This window comes from Dunckerocampus dactyliophorus, chromosome 7 (genome assembly GCF_027744805.1).
Source record: "Dunckerocampus dactyliophorus isolate RoL2022-P2 chromosome 7, RoL_Ddac_1.1, whole genome shotgun sequence".
Taxonomy (NCBI): domain Eukaryota; kingdom Metazoa; phylum Chordata; class Actinopteri; order Syngnathiformes; family Syngnathidae; genus Dunckerocampus; species Dunckerocampus dactyliophorus.
In genome coordinates, this window is record NC_072825.1 from 9,551,559 (window position 1) to 9,575,428 (window position 23,870).

General features: G+C 40.9%; 1 protein-coding gene across 7 annotated transcripts in view; it reads left to right on the forward strand.

Moving 5' to 3' along the window:
* adgrb1a (adhesion G protein-coupled receptor B1a) overlaps positions 1 to 23,870 on the forward strand; it is a 139,376-nt gene that overhangs the window by 54,081 nt on the left and 61,425 nt on the right. For 5 of the 7 annotated variants that reach the window (XR_008572128.1, XM_054783178.1, XM_054783180.1 and 2 more), the window contains exons 3-14: positions 1,994 to 2,104; positions 4,675 to 4,839; positions 5,130 to 5,294; positions 6,788 to 6,952; positions 7,167 to 7,331; positions 7,486 to 7,587; positions 7,687 to 7,793; positions 9,322 to 9,516; positions 10,346 to 10,414; positions 10,964 to 11,072; positions 11,445 to 11,588; positions 20,082 to 20,157. Coding sequence is in view for 6 of the 7 variants with exons in the window: in XM_054783178.1 (XP_054639153.1) it covers positions 1,994 to 2,104; positions 4,675 to 4,839; positions 5,130 to 5,294; positions 6,788 to 6,952; positions 7,167 to 7,331; positions 7,486 to 7,587; positions 7,687 to 7,793; positions 9,322 to 9,516; positions 10,346 to 10,414; positions 10,964 to 11,072; positions 11,445 to 11,588; positions 20,082 to 20,157 (1,573 nt within the window). In the remaining variant the exon portion in view is untranslated. The remainder of the gene's footprint in view (positions 1 to 1,993; positions 2,105 to 4,674; positions 4,840 to 5,129; positions 5,295 to 6,787; positions 6,953 to 7,166; positions 7,332 to 7,485; positions 7,588 to 7,686; positions 7,794 to 9,321; positions 9,517 to 10,345; positions 10,415 to 10,963; positions 11,073 to 11,444; positions 11,589 to 20,081; positions 20,158 to 23,870) is intronic. The other 2 variants (XM_054783179.1, XM_054783182.1) reach the window with 2 other exon arrangements.

A 23,870-nucleotide genomic window follows, 5' to 3' on the forward strand; every position in this document is an offset into this window, starting at 1 on the left:
ATGATAACAAGCCTAGTAGTGCTGTACAACTTTTATCCGCAGTCCGCAGTGCCCTCTACTGGTCAACATTATTATTATTATTTTTTTCCCCATTTTTTTCTTTTTTTCCCTCTACTGGTCAACATTCAAACTGGACGCCAACCTGTCTATAGAGGCCACCTGTCTATAGCGGCCACTTTTGCAGACTCCCTCTAGTGGCCGCTATAGACAAGTTTGACTGTACATGGTCAAGAGATAGGGAAGTATTTAGTGTTTCTACATAAGCTCCAGTTGCTGCATAGTCAGCGCTAAGTCAAGTCTGTTCTGTTGACTGCCTACAGTATAAGCTATAATAATAACCAACACGTTTGTCCTATCTGCTGAATCAGATAATGATCTCATCGATAAAGGTTGTCTGTTACAGTTCCTGTATCTTGTACTCTAGTCGCATGTATCCTGTGACCATGACTCAAGGGCGTAGTTTAAATATGGGAAGATACATTTCGAACTAAAGAAGCCTTTTGGATTAAAAGTGAAAGGTCTTCATCTACAGGGAAGTCCAGTTGCCTCTTTTTAACTTTTGCGACATTACCATGTCCCAGCCATATCCCAGATGACTGAAAATCTACACAATCATGGTGATGATAGAGGTAACCCAAAAGATGAAGGTCTTCTATTGCTGGTTGTTCCTATCAAGAAAAACTGCTGTTTCATATCAAGAGGAGCCAGTTGAAGTCTCCGGGGTATCTATTAAGGATTACCTCCTGAATTCCTCCCTGTGAGATGTTCCAGGAGTGTCTAACCGACAAAGAGCCTCAGGGCAGACCAGCGATAAGCAGAAAGGATTTTGTCTTTGTTCTCTTTGCCCCTTGGTTGAACTACAGATGGTGGAGAGCATACAAAGTCCGGGCATCCTTCCATAAAATACATAGCCCAGTCTGTAATGACTTGGGCTTCAAAACCCAACAGTCCCAGTCCGAGTCCGGGTATGAACAAAAATAAAGTGCAACTAGTTGTTGGAGAATTGCTAACCTTTGTCGAGGTGCTCCTGAGCACCTTGAGCTAGGCACCGAAAGGTATGGAACTGACCCCGAAAACCCAGCGCAGAGGCACAGTCACTGTTTACACTCTGTGATATACGTACAGTACAGGCCACAAGTTTGGACACACACACAATACAAGCCCATGGTCCCAACCACATTAGTAAGGCAAGAAATTCCAGTAACCCTGACAAGGCACACCGGTTAAGTGAACACAGTTTCAGGTGACTACCTCATGAAGCTCACTGAGAGAACACCAAGGGTTTGCAGCGCTACCAAAAAAAAATATATAAGACATAAAAATGTTTAAATATAAGACTAATGTCTAAAATATAAGACATATTTAGAGCTTTTTCACACATTTGTGTTAAGTACATAATTCCACATGTTCATTCATAGTTTTGAGTATCTACAATGTAAATAGTCAGGAAAATAAAGAAAACCCCTTAAATGAGAAGGTGTGTCCAAACTTTTGGCCTGTACTGTATATTGTGTTGCACACCATCAAGAATCAGATCACACACATGCAGGCATGCAAGGAGAGATGCCAGAGATCTGAAATACTATACTTTTACCTCGTACAAACAAAGGCAATATCCTTCCCAGAAAACAAACAATACAATAAAGATGAGGCATTGATGTCATGGCATCTCCAGAAACATACGAACCTATTGTGCTCATAGCCATCGGGAGGCATTTATCTGTGGTATATGCTTGGTATCGCTATGATTTGTGATGTATCCCTCAGGGCATTTCTTTCTTGAACGTTTCAATGGCAGTATCATTCCCTATTCACACAATGTCTGTAGTAATCGCAATTACCTCGTGATTAAGTCACATTTATGAAAGACAAGAGAACAGAAAATGTTTTGTAGGTGGTCAATATTCTTATGGAATGTGTTGCAAATGTGCCAAAATCAAAGAGCCTTGGTTTCTAGCCTCTGTTTCTCCTTACTCTGTCTCTTGCTTCACAGTCTTCGGTAAAGGCCTGCATGTTTCCCGCAGTCAGTCACTTCGTTCAGTGGACAGTCGCAAGCGTGATGACGTTGAAAAGTCCCACAGTGGACAGCAGAACCCTCAGCCAGGTAAGACAAGAACATGCAAAGATTTTCCCTTGCAGAAGATATTTTGACTAACTGGTGTTAGTCAAAATATCAGCATTGTCCATTGTTTGTTCGTCATTATACAGTGGAACCTCGGTTAGTGTGTTTTCAATTTATGTTGAAAATGTAACTAACAAAGTTACGCTAAAAAATGTCTGTTTTTCTTATTGGTCACGGCTGTAAAATAACCCATAATGGAGCCAAAGTTGCAAGTGCCGGTATTTCGATAAATAAAGTGAGAACCACTATTGAATTCAAGAAATAACTTGTAGCAAAGCATGAACGTGTCATCTGTGTGGAATTCTCCTCTTCCCTCCTACCTGTTTGTCATCACCGTCTTTGTTAACAAAGGTCTTCAATCATTAAATGTTCATTTATCTTCCATCAGTCATTTATATTCATTTTGAATTGTTTAAAACGATAATTGCAAAACTATAAAAAAAAGGGTGACCGTGACTGATTAATTGGATTTGCATCATTCCTTTATGGGAAAAATGTATTCAGTTAGTGTATTTTTCGGTTTGAGTCGGAATTTCTGGAACGGATTAATGACGCTAACCATGGTTCCACTGTATAGACAAAAGAGCACCCACTTTGCAACTATAACAGCTTCTTGCTCTATGCATTGGGGCACAGTAATAGTGGAACAGAAAATGACCTTTCCCGAACTGTTCCTTTAAAGTCTATTCATCCATCCATCCATCCGTTTTCTATGCCGCTTATCCTCACTGGGGTTGCAGGAGTATGTTGGATCCTATCCCAGCTGACTTTGGGGGAGAGGGGGGGGACACCCTGGATTGATCGCCAGCCAATCGCAGGGCACATATAGACAAACAACCATTCACACTCACATTCATACCTATGGGCAATTTAGCGTCGCCAATTAACCTCACCTGCATGTTTTTGGAATGTGGGAGGAAACCGGAGTACAGGGAGAACATGCAAACTACACGCAGAGATGCCCAAACAGAGATTCAAACACAAATCTTCCTGAATTCCTGACTGTGTAGCCAACATCTATTCATTCATCCATCCATAAAGTCATGACTTTGACTTTTTACCAAGTTTCTTTGCGGTCACCAAACTGAGACGTTTGCGATACGTACCAAACTCATGGGGAACATACAAAGCCTCATTAAATTAGTCTGTGTGAATCAAGTGTTTTTAGATGCTAGACTGCTGTGCACTTCTGTGGTGTGGTGTTCTGTGGAACCTTGTTTTTTGTCATTAATCAGTTTCAAAAGAGCCAATGAAAACCAAAACCTACGAAATCCAAATAAAATTTTCCCTTGAGAAATAATTTAAATCCAATGAATCCATTCCACACACCCAACAGTAGGAACAAAAATTATTTCATAGGGAATAGTTAGAATTTTCATGCCGAAAACAAAGCTATATACATATAAATGAAACCACCGACACACACAATAAAGATAATTAAAGGATTCCCTGGCCCAAATCTGTCTATAATGTCCCAACTCTAAAAGAACCACTATCAGAACCACCATTCTTCACAGAGACTGAGTCTCCAAAGTGTGGATGCTTTGTTTGAGCTGGCCGTACGATGACTGAGACAATGTAGAAAAACCTAGACATATTTTTGGCAATATTTTTTGTCAAAAACCGTTGTGTACGAAAACTGAGGTTCCACTGTAGTTGATAATGACTGACTGAAGTAGAAGACCACACTTCTGTGGTTTCCTTTATGTACAGGGCACCCTTGACTATGTTGTAAAATGTTGTTCTTCCCGCTCATTTCCAAAAAGCAACAATGTCAACTTCAATACAAATAAATGCTGTGTAAATGCTGTGTAAATGCTGTGGAGGAAATAATCTCCAGCACCCTCCAGTTTGTTAATTTCTGGTCAGCACTTGTCTTAGCAGTCAAAGCCGTCGGCAAGGTCACTGAGCATTCATTAATAATAATTAAAGTCACCGGAAAATGTAAAATATCAAAACCACCCCGATGACGAATGCAGAGACAACTGTCCATATCAGGGACATCTTTCTTTATGGACATCCATCCATCCATTTGCTATGCCGCTTATCCTAAATAGGGCGCGGGGGTATGCTGGATCCTATCCCAGCTGACTTCGGGCGTGAGGTAGGGACTAGTCGCCAGCCAATCGCAGTCCTTTATGGACAGTTTAATATTAAAGTATTGTCTCTGTACAGTTTAAAATGTAAGTCACTAAGTAAATAGCCAACCATATACAGGATACTCAAAGGCCTTTGCAACTTGTTTTTATTTAAGAATAACACCCTGGGGTTTGGTTTTACCATGGGCCACCTAGAATGCATGTGTTTTGTCCTACAAGCTTTAATATTTAAACCATAAAAAACTACACTCCAATCTGTAAAATTGGGCATCCTGGTCCATCAATCAGGAAAAATGTGCATGTTGTAAGAGGGCGCAATGTACCACAGCAAGTATCTATCCTTCATTACATGACAGCCCTTCACAGGCCACATCCTGCATGTTAATTAGTTATGGCCCCTCTCCTTTCCTCTTTTTTCTACTATCCCATACTTTACCCACCCTTCCTCCTCAGTAGACTCAGCCTCAGGTGAGGAGTGGTCAGCATGGAGTGTGTGTTCTGCCACATGTGGGGAGGGCTGGCAGAGTCGCACTCGTTTCTGTGTGTCCTCCTCCTACAGCACGCAGTGTAGTGGGCCACTGCAAGAGCAGAGAACTTGCAACCCTGCTGTTTGTCCAGGTAAGTTCCCCATCCCACTCGTCCAGTCAACTTCCTGCGCTTGCCAAGCCCACTCCTGGACGCTCTCGCACCCGTCTTAGGCAACCTCACCCCCAACTCAGGAGTCTACATGGCCCAAGGTTTATGTGACAGAGAAGAGTTTTTCGTTTTTATTGAACAATACCTGTTTTCAATGTAGAAAGCAAAGGATATTGGACCACAAGCCATGATAATGTAAAACATTAAAATGCATTCAGTTATATTCATATTGATCTTGTGATAAAATATAAAACTACCTCCTCTATTTGCAGTGGCTGGCGCTTGGGATGAATGGTCTCCATGGAGCTTATGTTCGTCAACCTGTGGCAGAGGTTATAGGTCCCGAACACGAACCTGCACCCCTCCCCAGTTTGGAGGAGATCCTTGTGAGGGTCCAGAGAAACAGACCAAATTCTGTAACATAGCCGTCTGTCCAGGTGAGACACAACCTTCATGCTGCGCTCATATTAAAAATGTACTTCTTCAGATTGTGAATTTAGTGTAAAATGCATAACTTTCCCCGTTTTTGGAATAGATAAGAAGAGATTAGACTTTATTGATCACACTCTGGTTAAAATTACTGTTGTAATAACGTAATATTCCAGTCACTCCATCATTTTCTGCTGCTTCAGTTCTGGGTGAGCTGGAGCCTAAAAAATGAGTTTTGGTTGTCGCTAGCAAAGATAATATGGAGAAACAACATAATGAAGGAGATTACAGAGCTCAAGAAGGAGTTCTCAAAAGGGAATTCAGAGCAGGAGATAATAAAGCAGTCAGATCAGCTCAAGAAGGAGATGTGTAAATTGAAGAAGGAGGCATCTGACCAAAAGAAAGTTCTACTCTCAGGAGGCTGCAAACAATAAAAAGCAACAACAAGCTGCTATGGACAGGCAATAAAAGGGTTTTTGATGGCTTAAAAAGTCCCACTGGGGAGCAAAAGAAGGCAACCACAACTCTCCAGAGCAGGGGTCACCAACGTTTTTCCTTGTGAGAGCTACTTTTACAAAATGAAAATGGCCAAGAGCTACTCATTTTTGTAACATTTATCTTCAGAGCTTATTTTAAACCCAAACAAAGCGAATATGCTGGTTTTACCAGAACATTAAAAAAATGCTGGTGTCCACAACTCACATTTTGTATTTCAGAATGCATTTCTTTCTACTGTTCTTTCATTATTAACTGAAAACCTGAATGAAAAGCAGGCTTGCGGGCACCTCATGTGGTCGTGGGGGGCTACCTGGTGCGCACGGGCACCACATTGGTGACCCCTGCTCCAGAGTATTGCAAATGAGATGAGAGATGACATCACCATCATCCAGATTGACAACAAAATAGATCCATGATAAAATTATCTGGAAATCTCACATCAAAAATGTACAACACAAAGTGGAAAGAAGCACTTCTATACTGACTGTAGCTAAACGTTGTGTACTACAAATCCCTCCAAGCTAAACCATTAGCATTCTTTCCTGCATTCTGAATGCAGCAGCCTGTTAGTAAAGGAGCTGCATGAAACCCACACAGTGACATTCAGGAAATTGAGGTGGATCGTCCACGGCGGACGTTAATTTTGTTGGCATCTTTCTTTCAGTCTTTATTTCCTCTAAAGCACTGCCCAGAGGCCAATTCAAGATTGAAACAGCTTTATTGGCCATCTTATACTTTTCCTGTACATCTGAAAACCTCTACAACCCAAACAAACCACTGCAGATCATTTTTTGATCTGGACATTAAGTCATTGTACTCTTTCACAACCGTACATCTGTGCGATTTCTGGCTCTTTACTGGAAATCAGTGCGTTTTCTTCCTAACAAAATTTTAACCCTGCATGCCAACCTTTTTGCTGTGATCAGTGCTATCTAACTAAAGCTAATGCAACAGGCAGCAAATTATCTCTTGAACTGACTTTGGTTTCGTTGCCACTTTTCAGTAGATGGAGTGTGGAATGAGTGGTCGAGTTGGAGCTCCTGCTCAGCCTCCTGCTCTAATGGGACCATGCAGCGGACAAGGGAGTGTAATGGCCCCTCATATGGCGGTTCAGAATGCAGAGGAGAGTGGCTGGAGACTGTTGACTGCTTCCTCGGGGAATGCCCTGGTAGGAGACATGATCAAGACTTTGTTTATTTATTTAGTAGTCATTGTTTAAGTTGTATGCTGTACGGTCGTGTGAAGAAATTAGGACCATAGCATGAGGTGATTCTTTGTATGCGTCTGTATGTATGACTTCTGTCTGTGTATAAAACAATTCAAGTTTTTTGTGGTGCAGGACAGGGTTGCACTGATGTTAACAAATGTTAATATTCTTTCAGTGGATGGTAGGTGGCAGCCATGGTCTTTGTGGTCAAGTTGTTCCAAGACTTGCGGTGGTGGTAGCCAGCAGAGAAACAGAATATGTTATGGGCCCTTTTTTGGAGGGCAGACATGCCCTGCAGAACGAGAGGAGATCCGACACTGTAATGAAAAAAGATGCCCTGGTAAGTGAAAGAAAACACCCTGCTTGTTGCTTTTCCAGTCAACTGCCATTTGCCCTTTTGAGACAGTAATGTGGAAAACAATATGACTACTGTATATACAGTACATGATGCGCAGTGTGGTGCAACTAATCGATTTATATTTTGGTGTTACTAGAACCTCATGAAATATGTGGCGAAGACAACTATTCCAACGTTGTTTGGAAGATGACTCCTGCTGGAGATACAGCAGCCGTACGATGTCCTCCTAATGCAATGGGTCAGTTTCCACAGTTGATTAGTGGTGCTTGGAAAGTGGTACTTGAGTAACAATGCAAAATGGATATCTGTAACCACAGTTGCATGCGTTTAATTACAGGGCTTATTCTCCGTCACTGCACGCTTGACGAGGAGGGCATTGCATACTGGGAGAATCCGACCTATATGAAGTGTATTTCCAATGATTATCGCAGCATACAGACTTTGGTGCGTGTCATATTTTTCTTTTACTTTGCAGAGCAGCTGAAATGTGTACTATACAATGGTTGCGTACACACACAACACGGCCTGAAAGTGCTTGCCACCTTTCACGGCAACCTCAAATCACATCAGTTACATAAATTAATTAAATCATTTTTCATTGCATTCAATACTTTCATTACCAGTCCAAAGGATAATCCAGACCAAGTTCACCGTACCAAATCAACAATATTATAGCAACGGCGGGTGGTGCATTTGGTACTTGGGTCTTCAGTGGAGAATTATTTTTGCCAGACACTGTGGCAACCAATACGATCGTCCCTCGCTACATCGTGGTTCGAATATCGCGCCATCCCAAGTTTTCAAAAATTAATGAATTAATAAATGATCACTGCTTCGTGGTTGAATACTGCCTATGATTAATTGAAAAATATGCATATTTAAGCAAATTCTATTTATTCTTCCCCTAAATTAAGCATTTTCAAGCATAAAAATGGCTAATATTAACTAGCTAAACGAACTAAAGTACAACTACAAGGTCGAAGAAGCATTCTAATTGTGAATGTAGTACTGTATTCTACATTGGCCACTAGCTGTCGGTGTTCGGTGAGACAAGGCCCAGACGTGATGCTATGGAACACATTTATCGTGACACACGTGAACTCCTATTATGTCTCCTATATTGGGTAATCCGAGTGTAAAGCCATTTAAAGCCGCCGTTACAATACATTGATGAGACAATAGCCACAGCGGGAAGTACGCTGTCCAGAAAAAAGCAAGGAACTGCAAACATGTGAGTCTGTTATCTTATTTATGTCTAATATGTCTTTTATTTTCTCTGATTATAGCTACTGTATTGGGTAATACAAATGTAAAGCTGACTAAAACTGTATTTAAAAGATCGTAAACAGGTTTCTATGCCTTAACTACGGAAATATTAAATGTTTTAATATTGAATCCTGCTTAGCGGAAATTCACTTATTGCGGTCGAGTCTGGAACCAATTAACTGCGATAAACGGAGGGATGACTATCACAAAGCACAAAAATAAATAAATAATGATGCTAAATATTCCTCTTTGTGTGGTTTCAAACCACGGTCACCCTTGTTGAGCGCAAACATTGTTAGATGTGTGGCCTCTCACAATCAATTGGCGTAACTGCCATAAAATTTATTTGTGGTTTGTTTGAAAAATATCATGCTGTTAAACTGGTGGAAAGCACTTAAACCATGAACTTATTTACACATACTGTGAAAGTAGTGAATAATTTCACATTTACAGTACTGGCCTGTATTCTAGCACTTTGGCCTATGCATTATTGTTAAAAAAAAAAAAAAAAGATGCCGGAACCTCGAGTGTGAGCAAAAGTGGCAAAAATGCAGTTTCATTTCATTATGTCTTCTTTTTAAATCAAATCTCTAGCAAACAAACAGCGAGGAAAAAGATGATTGTAAATAATGATCATACATTCAACTGTATTGTGTTACTATTACCAAAAATGTGTATTGTGGTGTTGATTAACTCTCTCCGTTAGACACGAGATCATTTGTCCAAAGCACAGCGAGGCCTTGTGGGAGACGGAGTCTCGGAAGTGATGACTAAACTGAGAGTGACTTCCAGTGACGGCACCAGCTACAGTGGGGATTTGCTGGCAATTATAGACGTGCTGAAGAACATGACTGAAATCTTCAGGAGAGCATACTACAGTCCCAGCAGCGCAGACATGAGGGTGAATTCATATTTGTTAACTACTTTCGTAACACAGAATTATTAATCTCTTAAATTCCCCCCCCATTAAGTTTTTAAATTAAATTATTCATTCATAATTACAGATTAACTGTTTTGCCCCACTAGCATTAACGTTGATGAGCCAGAGAAGACCTTTTTACTTTTGAATCCATTAAAAGGAAAATGAAAATCCAACTTTCTGTTAATGAGCAAGCCCAGTCACCTCAGGAAGCACCAAATACATTTTAATAAACAAATGTTGCGATTAGCATTCATTAATCCCTCCTATCCCAGTTGACTTCAGGCAAGAGGCAGGGTACTCCCTAGGCCGGTCGCCAGTCAATCACAAGGCACATATAGAGAATTCACATTCACATTGACACCTGTGGACAATTTAGAGTCTCTAATTAGCCTCACATGCATGTTTTTGGAACGTGGGAGGAAGCCGGAGTACCTGGCGATAACCCATGCGCACATGGGGAGTACATGCGAACTCCATCCAGAGATGCGCAACTGGAGATTCAAATCTCCTTACTGTGAGGCCGACATGCTACAGGCCTGCCATAAGCAAGTATAAATATATTAGTTTATAATATAATACACATTGGGGTGTCAAATTTAATTATTGTAGTCTATGTAAAGCTTAACATGTGAAACTGCTGGACATGTCTCCTCGGAATGTTTGGCAAATGTAACTCACACAGGAGGATTTTAGCTTGATCAAGGATGTTAGTATTTTCAAATGTTTAATGCCATTTTCCTATATTGCTTCCTTTTCCTTTTGCCAAATGGAAAACAGTGATAATGACACTTATTTTTCCCTTCTCCAGAACTTTGTGCAGTCAGTCAGCAATTTGCTAATGGAAGAGAACAGGGAACGATGGGAAGAAGCACAACTGGTAAGGATAATCTCTTTTTAAATTGCATGTACATTATCACCAAATCGCTACTTAAATTGTATGTGGAGCATTGAGGAATTATACATAATAATTTGCATAATAATAACCGCAATGCTGCACAACTGGTTGGTTTGACAGCAGTCTGACAAACACCTGTATATTTTCTGACAGAGGTGTGGAACAAAAATAGCTATAGCTGATGAGTTAAAGCAAACACCCACTCCTCCATCTGCTGCATTCCTCATCTTGTGCATTACCATCTTCTCTTCTGTCCAAACTCATATCTGCATAGGAACTTTGCATAACAGGAATGATTCAGGACAAGCCTGACCTCTAAGTATCAAAAAAGGTCTATGTCTATTCTTGAATATGTACAGTATAAACTATCCGCCCTTTGGAACGCATCCAGAAGATGGTTCCGCGAGTTCCACAGGAGTCCGATTGCCCCTGACTCCCATTCATCTTTGAAGTAGTTCAGTATGATAGTTCAGGATTTATACCCCAAATCCAACAACCCATTTTTTTGCATTCTACATTGTGTCTTCACAGCTGGGTCCAAATGTCAAAGAGCTGTTCCGCCTGATTGAGGACTTTGTGGATGTCATCGGTCTGAGAATGAAAGACTTTCAGGACATGTATGAAGTGACTGATAACCTAGGTAAGCCCTCAAGCCCTCATCCTGAAAATGTTGTGTGTTGTGTGACTTGTGTTGTGTAAAATCACCGCATTTTGTGAGGTATGCGATTGCTTATACATGCAAATGTCATGTGTGTAATATAAGTCATTAAAATAATAATAATTATTGTATATTTGCAAGTGTTTACCTCACACGCAGTGGTGAGTCATTATGTAATATGTAGTGATTAGAATGAAGAATGACCGGAAACTTTGTTTTTGGCAGTGGAACAGACTGAGCCTTTTGGAGAAGTGGTCCCCACTTCCACGGTTTCTCAACCAGTTTTATGCTGACAAATTGACTGTAGTGTGTTCTAAGGTAATGTGTAAAACATTTGTGTCATATCTGCTACAGTTCTGAGCATCCACAAGCGTCCAATGCTGGGTAACGCAGACATCAGTTTCCCCATGAAGGGCTGGAGGGGCATGGTGGATTGGGCCCGCAACTCAGAGGACAAAGTCACCATTCCAAAACACATCCTGTTAACGGGAAAGCCAGGTGAGAGCTGCAACACTCAGTGTGTTTAAAGGCTCTGTTGCAATAAAATGCATGTAAACAATTTAATCTGACAGTCTCTTTAAAAATTGGATTAAAACACGCAGACTATTTGATTTGAAACCAAATTATTATCGCATGTACTGTATACAAATCTTTCTGTCTATGCTCCAGTCTTCCCTAGTAATTTAAATTCACATGAGAAGATGAAGCTGGAGGGAAGGGGTGCCCCATGTTCACACCACTAAGGAGGCAAAGTCCAACTACAGCAGCTGAGGAAGTCACTATTTTTAGAGCATATGGATAGAAGAAAAACCTACCTGTTTAATAAGTGGCAAAACTTTGACACTGAGCTAATCTTGTTGCAAAAACTTCCGAGTGATATCTGCAAAAGTGGAATCAAGGCAACAGGATGTTTCACCTTTCGTCCAAAAGTCTTCTTCAGTTCTAACATTTCTTTTCAGTTCTAAAATAACTTGGCCTTTGTCAAATCCACCAGGAGAAGGGCCACTACACATGAGCCTGAGCAAAGAAACAGGAGATGGAATGTGGTGTATGTATGTGACTGTATGTGACTGCTTTGTCAGAGAATTGTCTCCAAATACAGTATAACATACCGATGCATTTATAACTCACTGACACCCTCAACTGACAAAAGCTGGTTCACCGCAAGGACAAAATCCCAAGAAGCACACTCAGCAATGTTTTTATGCAGTGCAGTGTAGTGTGGCGTGCAATAACCTCTACATGGGAGAGACCAAACAACCCTTATACAAATTCTTCCTCAAGTCAGCAGTTTATTTGTGTCTCAAAAAGAAGAGACATTCCTTTGAGGACAATAAAAATTCCACACCTAACATTTTTTAACTGAAGCATCCTTTTGGACGGAAGGTGAAAAGTCTTCAACACAAGTCCAGTTGCATCGATTCAGCCTTTGCGAATTACCTGGATGACTGAAAATCTACAAAGACATACTACTGAGTGATAATGTATCAAAAAAACCTAACATTTCACTTTTTGTATTCACATTTCAATAGAAATAGACCATACATATGTATTTCAACAGTAAGTAAACAATAATAATGTCAGAAGATAGCTCTTCTCTGCCTCTGCCGCTTGTTACCCTAGATAAACAACTGAACTGTGAATGGACAGGAGTTGGCAGAGAGAAGTGATGCATGCAAGTGAGTTCGAGGCAAACACCTAACACTTCACTTAACTGAGGTCATATATAAGCTGAAGGCGAGGTGAAAACTGTTTTGAGTGCTGCGCAATGGAGCCTCGTTGGTTCTTTGAAAGGCTAGAGCTCGGCAAGATAAAATTATCTGACTTATTACTAAACAACAGACAAAGTCCGTTGGTTTATTTCAGGAATACCTAAAGATGTAGGGTTCAGGAGAAGATCACCAACTTCTTTAGGTGTCTGACAATAAGGGATTGGGGAGCTACCAGAACATCTTACACAGGCAAGAACATACAGTAAATGGTAATTAGGCTTTCACGTGTGAAGTGTTTTTCTACCGTCAAGCAAGACTTGCACTGGTCAACACTTAAAAAACATCTAATCTATTGCAGCCATTTAAGGCTGAAAGTGAAGCAATTGTTAAAAGCAAATGGCAAGAAACCTGAGAAATAAATGCCAGAGGAAGACATTTATACTGTACAACACACCCAGGAAGCTGGGAAGGAACTACCGGTAAGAATCCATTTTTATTCGATTTAGGATTGGACATACTTTATTGAACCTTGCTTCACAGAATAGGACAGTATCATACTGGCAGCTGTGCTAAGTGTGGCAAGAATGAGACACACTGCATGTGCTCCTGGATTGTAGAGTTTATGTAAAGAAAAGTAGAAAACTCGCAGCAGTAGTGTGAGAAAATGAACTTGCTTTCCCTGTCAAGAATCTTTTTGAGGATTTTTGAGGAAAAGACAGACTGGTAAAATTGAGTCATCCATGACAGGCTAAATAAGTAATTAACCACAGCTATATACAAAGACAAACTCAACTGTCATTGCTCAGAACTATTGGAAGAGCAACTTCTGTGATGATGGGCGTCAATCAAATGTCATGGCTAGAGAATGTGCCATGTCTGATGTGGATGTATTGGACTCTTGCACTTAATCGTTGAGCTTAATGCCATGTTTGACTAAGTAAGTCAAGGACACCATTGGACTTCTGAAAGGGACTTCAGCATGTTAGTCACCTGTGCCGTCCATTCAGAAGGTAATTAAAAAATTTGAAGCTCAACTTTTCAGACTGAGATGACTCCTGCATTCAGTGACGTGCGGTGAGGTTCATGGCTGGCAAGGCACTGACTCTTTGGAGTTTTTTTATGTTAATATAGGTTGCTCATTGAGAGAGTAACAAGACGAACATCTGTCCTGTATCTAACCTGGAATTGTACAAATTCAGCTATTTCTACTTAAGAACATGTTGAAAACAATTGGAATCATAGAGAAAATACATGTATAATACAGCTCAAAGGACGAATATTATTTTTTCATGTTATCTTTATTCGTTTCTTCATTTTTGATCATGGCAAGTGCACGTCACTGCCTGTGTGTCAGAGAAGGATGCCCCTTTCGTAGTTTGCTCTTTTTTTAGGTGCTTTGGCATTGGGTATTTAAGCACTTTAGTAAAGCAACCAAACAAGAGGACAACTCACCTGCAGTATCGGGTGTGCTCCTGAGATAATTGCTCCAGTGATTTTCACACCACACTATTACAATACCCCCCCCCCCCCGCAAACAGGTAGACACGCAAAACCGGAGGGCCAGGGGAGCCCAGTAACAGTAAGTCTAAGTCTGCAATGGGAGTAACCATTGCCTCAGCTTTAACTCATTCAGGCTACACTGGGCCCAGGTGTAGGGACTTCGCCTGATTAATCCCTACCTCAACTCCAGGCCCTGCAGCAACATGCAGAGAGAGAACAGCAAAGACATCAACCTGGCGGCAAGTACGGGCCGCCTCTCTCACACGCACGGACACATGCACTTGTTTTGAAGTAACTATATTGTGTTTGCGTTTTCAACAAATATTTTATATTTAAATAAAGGCTGTTGGGAAATACTTGTTTTGTGTTGGACAACAGTGAATAATACCACTGCCATGGAAAAGATCTCCACACTTCCTTCACTTTCACTTATACCTACATTTAGTAATTGCGGGTATTGTCATTGATGTAACTATGAATCATAATTCCATATCATGTTAAGTATAAGCAAGCTTATGTGAATGTTAATGAGACGTTTCAAGGGGATTTCATGAAAATGAAATACACCCATAAGTTAAGCGCAGTAAAAAGAACAAGTAAGAATTGTTAGCCTTCAACTGGGCAATTATTGAGAAATGGTCTTACAATGACTTTAATGGAACGGATTTCAAGGTAGTAATGACATCTGTTTTCACATTATGCAAAATGCGATGCACCCAATTACACGTGGTTGTAAAGCCTTTCCACCTACTCCTTTCAACTTTGGTATATAACTGGCAGGCAAAATGTAGATGCTGCTGCGGCAGAATATGACCCTACCTCACAAAAAGAAGGTGAGAGGATTAGAAAGTTTGCACTCGAGTAATGGTAACAATTCAAAAACAGTCCCACGCAAGGTGGTTCAGGCATACTGCGAATAACATGCCACTACTGCTGAAGATGACATTGTTGACACAAACCCTGGTTTAGCCCTCATTGTGTCTCTCGCTCATTATCCCACTGTCATTCCCAATGATTTTTATGAAGAGGCAGTTCATGGGTTTCCTTTTATTCCTTCCATTTCTGAACCATCAACACTGTATAATGGAGATTGGGTGCTGTGGGTCAGTGTGGGCAATACTTCAAAGACCTTCTCAATCCAACTGATATACTTTCTAGTGATGAAGTACTGTATAACCATGGGACTTCGAATGTGGGCTCTCGTTTATCTGGGTCTGAGGTCACTGAGGTGGTTAAAGAACTTCTTGGTGGCAGAGTCCCCGGGGTGGATGAGAACTGCCCGGGGTTACTCAAGGCTCTGGACGTTGTGAGGCTGTCTTGATTGATGTGTCTGTGCAACATTGTGTGGACATTCGGGACAGTGCCTCTGATTGGCAGACTGTAGCAGTGGTCTCCCTCTTTAAGAAGAGCCCTAAGAAGGTTCACCGATTGTGTTCATAACTTTTATATTAGATTGTGGGTACAGCCACAGAGTTGAGGGTGTCCGGTTTGGTAGCCTTGGTATTGGGTCTCTGCTTTTTCAGATTATGGAGGGTTTGGAGCGGGCACAGCCAGACAGCTTCACTTCCACTGGCGCGGTGGCACAGGATATTTCAGCCTTTAGCTTGACTTCATCAGGTAGTGATCTTCATCTCTCACTGGAGTGGTTCACAGCCAAGTGTGAAGCGGCTGAGATGACAATCAGTACCTTCAAAACTGAGTCCATGGACCCGAAAAGCATAGAGTGCCGTCTCCGAGCCAGGGATGTGATAGTACCACAAGTGGAGGAGTTCAGGTATTTTGGGGTCTTTTTCACGATTGAGTAAAGAATGGAGTGGGAGATTGACAGGCGGATCAGTGTGGCGTTGGGATGCAGACTCTGCATCAGTCTGTTGTCACCTACGGTCTGTGGATAGTGACCGAAAAAACAAGATCAAGATCAAGGATACGAGCAGACAAAATGAGTTTCTTCCTCAGCATGTCAGAGCTGCTGCTCTGCTGCATTAAGAGGAGCCAGATGGACCTTGTGCATCTGGTTAGGATGCCTCCTGGCCATGTCATGTTGATGCTCGGAGCCCTCAGCAAAGTGGCACAACCTATGCACACAACTAGCTGCTAATCCAGTGTCAATCATACACTTGTGACTGGCACACACCTGGCAGCAATGAAGAGTCAATACCAACAGGAGAATTTGCAGGAAATTTTGGCAACAGTTTTAGTTAAGCTACCCACACATTTAATCAAGACATGATCCTTATGAGTTGTACCTTATTGTAAAGGTGGCTATTCAGGCTTTCCAATAACATAAAACATACCAATTGGTATTATTAAAGGGAAGTAATAGCTGAAAAAGTTTTTGAGGAGTTCATATCTAAGCTACGGCAGTTCCTTATTATAAGTAATAATTATTAAAAGTAACAGATTTATGCTTAAATCTGCCAGTTTTAGATGTAAATCAAGCAAATCAGTCATTTGTCATAATCAAAGATGGCAAATCTCTTGAATCTTGCTGTACAAAATTCATTTTTAAACTGTGATCATGAAAAAATGACGAAAACAAAATAATTACTACTTAAGTGCTGTTCTGCTTACAATCCAGCTGGTTTATGGAGGAAACATTCTGCGTTGAGTCTGTTTCACGTCTGTTTCGGTGATAGGGCTACAGGAAAACTTTTCTGCAATGAGGGCCCAAAGAACGGGCCATGTACCATAGAATCTCAGCCAGAAGATGTGTCTAGGATGAGCCTCCCAGCATGATAATGACTCAAAACATAAGGTCAAGGCATTGGTGGTTCTAGCTATGGGCCACATTGGCAGTTGCCCAGAACTACATTGTCTAGGGAGCGCTGCAAGGATGAGGGGGGGAAACAAAGATTCATATTTATTTGTGCTCAGTGCATTTTTGCTCATCAAGTCAGGATATTTGTGTATTGCTCTCATTATTGGATGAAACCAAACCGAGTCGTGAGGAGGGTGAGTTCACCGCTAGGCAGGAGGGCGAAGGTCAGGGCGCTTTTGAAGCTAGAACTGGCATTGCATCATAGCACCAAAACAGCGCCTTGAGAAGAGAAAGACTATTATCCTGGAATGGTCTATAACCAGTCTCTGGACCTTAATCCCATAGATGATCTGTAGAGGAAGGTGAAAGTTGCCAATTGACAATCTCAAAACCTTCAGGATTTGGAGTGTATCTGTAAAAAGCAGAGTACCGAATCCATCTTGAGATGTGCGTGATCAACTAAAAACAAGGTCTGACCCCTGTCCTTGCCAACAAGGGTTTTTCCAACAATTACTAAGTGAGATTTTGCTTGGGATTAAACAGTTATTTCACTCAGTCAAATACAAATTAATTTACAACCTTGTTTGTGTGTGTGTGTGTGTGTGTGTGTGTGTGTGTGTGTGTGTGTGTGCGGGGGATGGGGGGTGGTGGTGGTTTATATTAGTGTAATGATTTGTCAGTCTCTCTGTTAAAATACATCTACCATGCTTCTTCTAATAGAAATCCCAATTTATGCAAATATTGCCTAAATATTGTTTTTTGCAACAAAGTGAATTAATATTATGTCCACAGTGCACTCAGTTCAAGCACACCACACAAATTTTGAAGAAATTATTTGAATCACTGATTTATGTTACCTCCAGGCTACAATCTGGTTTATATGAATTTCAGATAGGCCAGCCAAAAGCTTGATGAATATGAAGCATAATGCAGTGCGTTATCTGCTTTGCACACACATACACTACTCACTTGGTTCACCCTTGATGCCCATGAAAGCTCAGCTGTTGCCTGGGAGCTATAGTCTCTGCCTGCGGCCTGGCACACTGCGACATTCTCTCAAGCTGCCGTATAGTGTGCTTGAGCAGAGGAGCTGGATGTTTTCAGATGGCTCAGCAGATGGGAGTTGTTTTTCACCTTTGACACATCAGCAGGAAAAAGGGTTCTTCTTGCCCAAGGCCTTTTTGTACCTTCCCGTTGTCAGAATGCCAGATTTGACATTCCTATTGAATGAGGAGGCCATTCCTGTTTTATCTACTCTCTTTAGCTTGATTGGAAGTTGACGCTCAAATAATTTGATTCACTATTGATGTTATTGCTATTGTGGCACATTTACCGTACAAATTGCACGTGTGAGTAATCAGAGAAATTGCAAAAAATGCATTTACATCACAGCAAAGGCACATGGCAGACCAGCACAGTAGTGCTTATTATGATTTTCTAGCAGAACATACATTTACTGGACTACAAATATGTCCTACTGCACGTGTCCAATTCTAAACCCAGGCATGGAGGGGGTATTTTTACAAGAACTAGGAACAAGCAGGAGGTGCACCGGTGTGTAATGTGTCTTTAGGTGCATACCTGCAGTACATTGGGATTTGAGTCATCGCTCCACCCCAACCAAGCTTCAGCACTCTTTACATTTTAAGTGTACAAGAAACCTAAAATCATCACTTGTGGTGTTTAGAATCTGATAGGCCTATCTCTGGAGAAATTGAAATACTATGAACATTCCTATATTACATAGCATATTCACTGCTTTTTACATTTACTCGTCATGTGGCTCTCTGGCATTCACAAGCAACTTGTTGTACAGATAAGTCGCCGACTTTGCATTCTTTACGACTGTCTGGGAAGGATTGGGGGCTGGACCGAAGTGGTTGATTTTTCATGAGAGTAAAGCACAAACAGTGCTGTTGTCGAACGACATCTTATTTTCTGTAACCATGGTTTTTGGCATCTTCACATTCATCCATCTATCTCGCGCTGTCAATTTGAATGAATCATGTCACAAGCGACTCGGGCATAACCGGGCTTTTATACTGCCTGTCAGTAGCAGCGCGTCACCATTGTCACCTGCAGCACCCGAGAGGATTTACTTTTTTTTTTTTTTAAAGGAAGGTAAAATACGGGAAACTATTTAAATGGGAGGGTGACTGGAAAATACTGTAGGTTTCCTGGGGAAAACAGGAGACCATGACACATTGCCATTGCCAACTATTGGTCAGACAATGCATTTTACTACATTGTCATTTGTCTTTCAATTCTGTGTGAACAGCTGATGTCGTCTGTGCAAGAAACATTTGAAACATGGAAAAAACCTCTCCCTAAATACAACTATACCAAAAATAAGTATATACTGTATTATAAAGCGTCAATGACAACAACGATGACCTACTTCTTTCAAGTCACAAACATAATATGGTAAAAGTCACTTGAGACAGCTTGTGACAGCTGTTGTAGGGTGAGATTCCCTTCCAATAATTATTATTATTATTATTATTTAGCTTGCAAGCTATGATGGAATAATAACATAAGGCCAAACCTACACAGATATCAGTCAATCAATGTTCAACATCCGACAGCAGTGGGGAAATTGAGGTTTCACAGCAACACGGTGGATAGTAGCAGCAAACAAAAATAAATCCATCCTCAAAAATCCAAATATATCTATGTAAATATTTACAGCAGGAAATGAGAATGAGCCGCAGCACTGTACGTGGCAAGTGTCGCTGTTTCCCCTATCAGTATAAATGTGAATGAAAGTGAGCTTGTGAAAGCACATGAACTGAATGTATGTCCAAGCGAATCTGTGTAAAGCAACACCATTTATAGCTGACTAGTCATGTAGGCCACCTCCATTCTAAAGAGCTCTTGGGGGCTGAAGGAGTGGACACAGCATGGCTGACCTGGATTTTCCTCTAACACAGGCCCGTGCTCAAACAAACATTGCACCATTGAGATTCAGAATTTTGATTTTGACCTCTTTGCTTGTTTCTCTCTTGTGCCTCTGTCTCTCAGATGCAGATGACACCTCAACATTTGTAACAGGAATAGTTCTGTACAGAAACCTGGGAAACCTTCTGAATTTCCAGAGGTAAGACCATTGTTTTTGATAAATCTCTTCACATTTAAAAAAAATCATCTTGTGTAAAATATACCACTCCTCCATAATCCATGATTTGAATAAATTACACGACACTTGGAGGTGCGGTGGAAATTTATGCCACAATTTTGGCTCGGTTTGCATGCATTCTCTGGTTAGGGCGCGCGTCTCGTCGTGTTATTAATACACTGCGTGAGTCTAACTGCTGCATTGTTAATGTATTTTTTCATCAGAAAACATCCTTCCTCGTTAGCATCCCATTAGCTAACGGACAAAATGGCAACTGGAACCGGTAATTATGTTGCACGTTTATGATGTAATCAGCGGTCGACTCTCAATAATGTTAACACACCACACATTTTTATAGTTTTATACTTATAGCTTTAGATGCATGAAACAATAAAGGATGAATGAAAGGAATAAATAAGCATTTAAGGTTACTTTTACCTTAAATTTCCCAAAGACACAATGTGGCAGGGAGACACCACACGGACACAATCTTCCTGTTATGGTGGTTGATCTCGCTGCCACATCGTGTCTTTGGGGACAGTCACAAGAATCACGTCTTCACTGAAGGTAAAAGTAACCTTAAATGTTCATGTATCCCTTTCATTCATCATTTGTATGTATTTATATGCATTTTGAATTGTTTTCTTGTATGTCAAAATATAATTGTAAAACTATAAAGTCGTGTTTTGTGTTAACATTTTTGGCTTTCTTGAACAAATTAATTGGATTTACATTATTGCTTATGGGAAAAAAATTATTCATTTAGCATCCGTTTCGGTTTGAGTCAGACCTTGTGGAGCGAATTAATGACCCTAATCAATGTTGACGCCGCGACTGAACGCAGCGGCCCCTCTCTCTCCCGATGTGCTTACATGTTTTTCTATACTAAGTACTATATTTGCTTTCAACAAAACACATATACTTTCGGAAGTTGCTGTTAGACATTGGCCGCAGCTCTTTATGGACTTTAAAACCCAAAGACGACATGACACTACAGAAGCTAGGCATCCTCTGGCGGCCCACCTTAGACTTGATCCCGCTACTGCGCTGCAACCACAGAGAAAGTGCCACAGGTGGTGTGAGAGAAAGCAGAGGGATCCGGGCTAGGCTAACGGCTAACCTGTACAATCCAGCTTTTCCATCGATCATCCTGGCCAATGTTGGCTCCTCCGACAACAAAATAACAATGTAGGCCTTTTGAGATCCACCCAAAGGACTGTAAAAGAATGTTGTGTTTATATACTCTCTGAAACGTGGCTCAACGACGGCATCCAGGACTTGGCCATTGAGCTGACATACCTTCTTGGTACCTCCCTAGGCGGGCAGACATGCTACGGTAGGAGGCAGATCCGCGGTGTCGATGTATTTATATAGTGGTGGTTCTAACGTCAGTGGTACCCAGGGAGTGTTTTGGTGTCTGGAATGGATTAAATGAATTTGCATTATTTCCTTTGGGAAAAATTGCTTTGGTTTTTGTACGTTTCATTTTTTGTCAGACATTTTGGAACGAATGCAGTGTGCAGTAAATGCAACCCATGCGTCCAGCAAACATGTTCTCGCTGGAAAACAGCTTTTCTGTGGTGAATTTTTATGACGCTGTGAAACAAATGTTGTCAGCGTACAGCTCATCAGTTCAGCTTTGTTTCACATCAATTTTTAAATGTGTAGGGATGGCAGCTCCTCTCTGAAAAAGCAAGATGTGCAAGGTGGAAAAAGCGACAGGGTAACACCGACAGGGTTACACCCCCTCCATATGCCTCTAGTTTATGTCACTGCATTTGCATACACAATGTTAAGATCATATTTGGAATAACCACTTTGGGGTTGTAGAAAACCCATCACAAGCTGGTAGTAAGAATAACAACATATAGGATTGGGAAAGTGAAACAAACCCCTAAATCTCACTTCTCGGTCAAACTCTTTGGATGGCTTTCATCTCCCTCAGCTTCTGCCATTTCCTTTCTTTCTTATCTTCTTTCATTTTTGCATTTGATTGCCCCTCGAGCAAAATGAGATGAGTTTGAGGCAAGACTCGATGCCATGAAAGATTAAAGTGACTGATTGTGTTTTGCAATGGTGGAGGGGTAATTGTGCTTAAAGCATATACTGATGATATGAGAAACCAGAGGAAGGCACGTTGAGCGTTTTTGGCTGTCCAGAATTCTTCAGAAAACCACCTCCAGCAGCAATTAATTTCCTTGTGATTGTCTCATTCCCTGTGATTGATAGATACTATGAAGACTAGGAATCACAATGACTACCAAAGAAGCAGAAGGGTGTAAAATAAAATGCCATAAAATGTTATAAAGATGTAGAAAAACAATGTGTTGACCGAAACAAAAGGATTATGACGCTTGGATTACCATATACGTAACATACAGTACATAGATTTTTTAAACTGTCCTGTTCAGCAACTTAATCATGCAGTATGGGTATGTTTATTTTGGCAGAACGGATTTGCTGTTTAACAGGGGAGTCATTGTTTATTTGTAATGCCACCGGACAATACATGTTTTGACAGGGAGGCAAGAGAGAGCACAGCAATCAAAGACAGCAGCAGACACTTAAACACTTGCTGAGATCTGGTTGGAGAAGCTGGGGATGGACGGGGAGGGAGAAGCGAGCAAAACCCAGTAACAGACAGTGATCAAATTTGTCACTTGCTACTGCTTGATTAAGAAGCAAGATAAACATGCAAAACAAAATAATATAAATAAATAAAAACAATTAGTGGTAAGCCACTACTGTATACATACCAATGTGATTTTTTTTTTTCATGGGGTCCAGAATTCTTAGCCGCACCCCTGCTATTGAATATTTGATCTGAAGAAACGAACCATAAATCCCCCTTAGTTTAGACAAAAACATATTTTACATACTTTTTCAAGAGAACATATACAGTATCACTCGTAAAACTTGAGGATGTGACGGCTTCTTTAAAGAGACTTTCAATGTGAGAGTACATTGTCTGATGAAGCTCTGGCAGGGCTACGTCTGTGAAATACTGTATTTCCTTCCAGATAGCAGTAGCGGGGCTCCATGTGAGAGAGCAGCCAAGAATGGCTGGTCATGTAGTCCGATGAAGTCAATTATTTTTAGGGTTATTTACTTAGCCTTCTGATGGTCACACACATACGGGCGAGTGTTGACTATGTTAGCTGCCGTTTGACTGACTACCATGAACCTCGAAAACTCGGCATACTCCGTTAAGTGTTTGTTTGTTTGTTTTTCAAATGCGTTAAAGCTTATTAACTTGCTACCCCAGCGAGATATTTTTTGTGGTATGTGTTGCAGGATGCAAACTTTCCATCACTCTTACAAATGGCATATACAGTAAGTTCCACATTGCAGAAATGTTGGGTTTTGCCACCGCATGCCCCCGCAGTGTGTAAGGACGTGGGGAGGGGACACTACCCCAAGATATTAGAGCAGGACACTACACTGCACAGAGGGTTCTCTGCAGGCTGCAATAGTACAAGCCACGATCGTTTTTTTGTAATCGGCATATGTCAATCATGTGCTTTTCCACGGAAATCGGCCGTTACTGATCGGTAGCTGAGCAATACATCATCTATGTATCGTGGTTACCTCTTTTAGCTTTGTGAGATTTTATATTTAAAATAGTATTATAATAATAATAATACATCATAATTCAAATAATAATTAAAAAATATAAACACTATAAAATTGTTAAC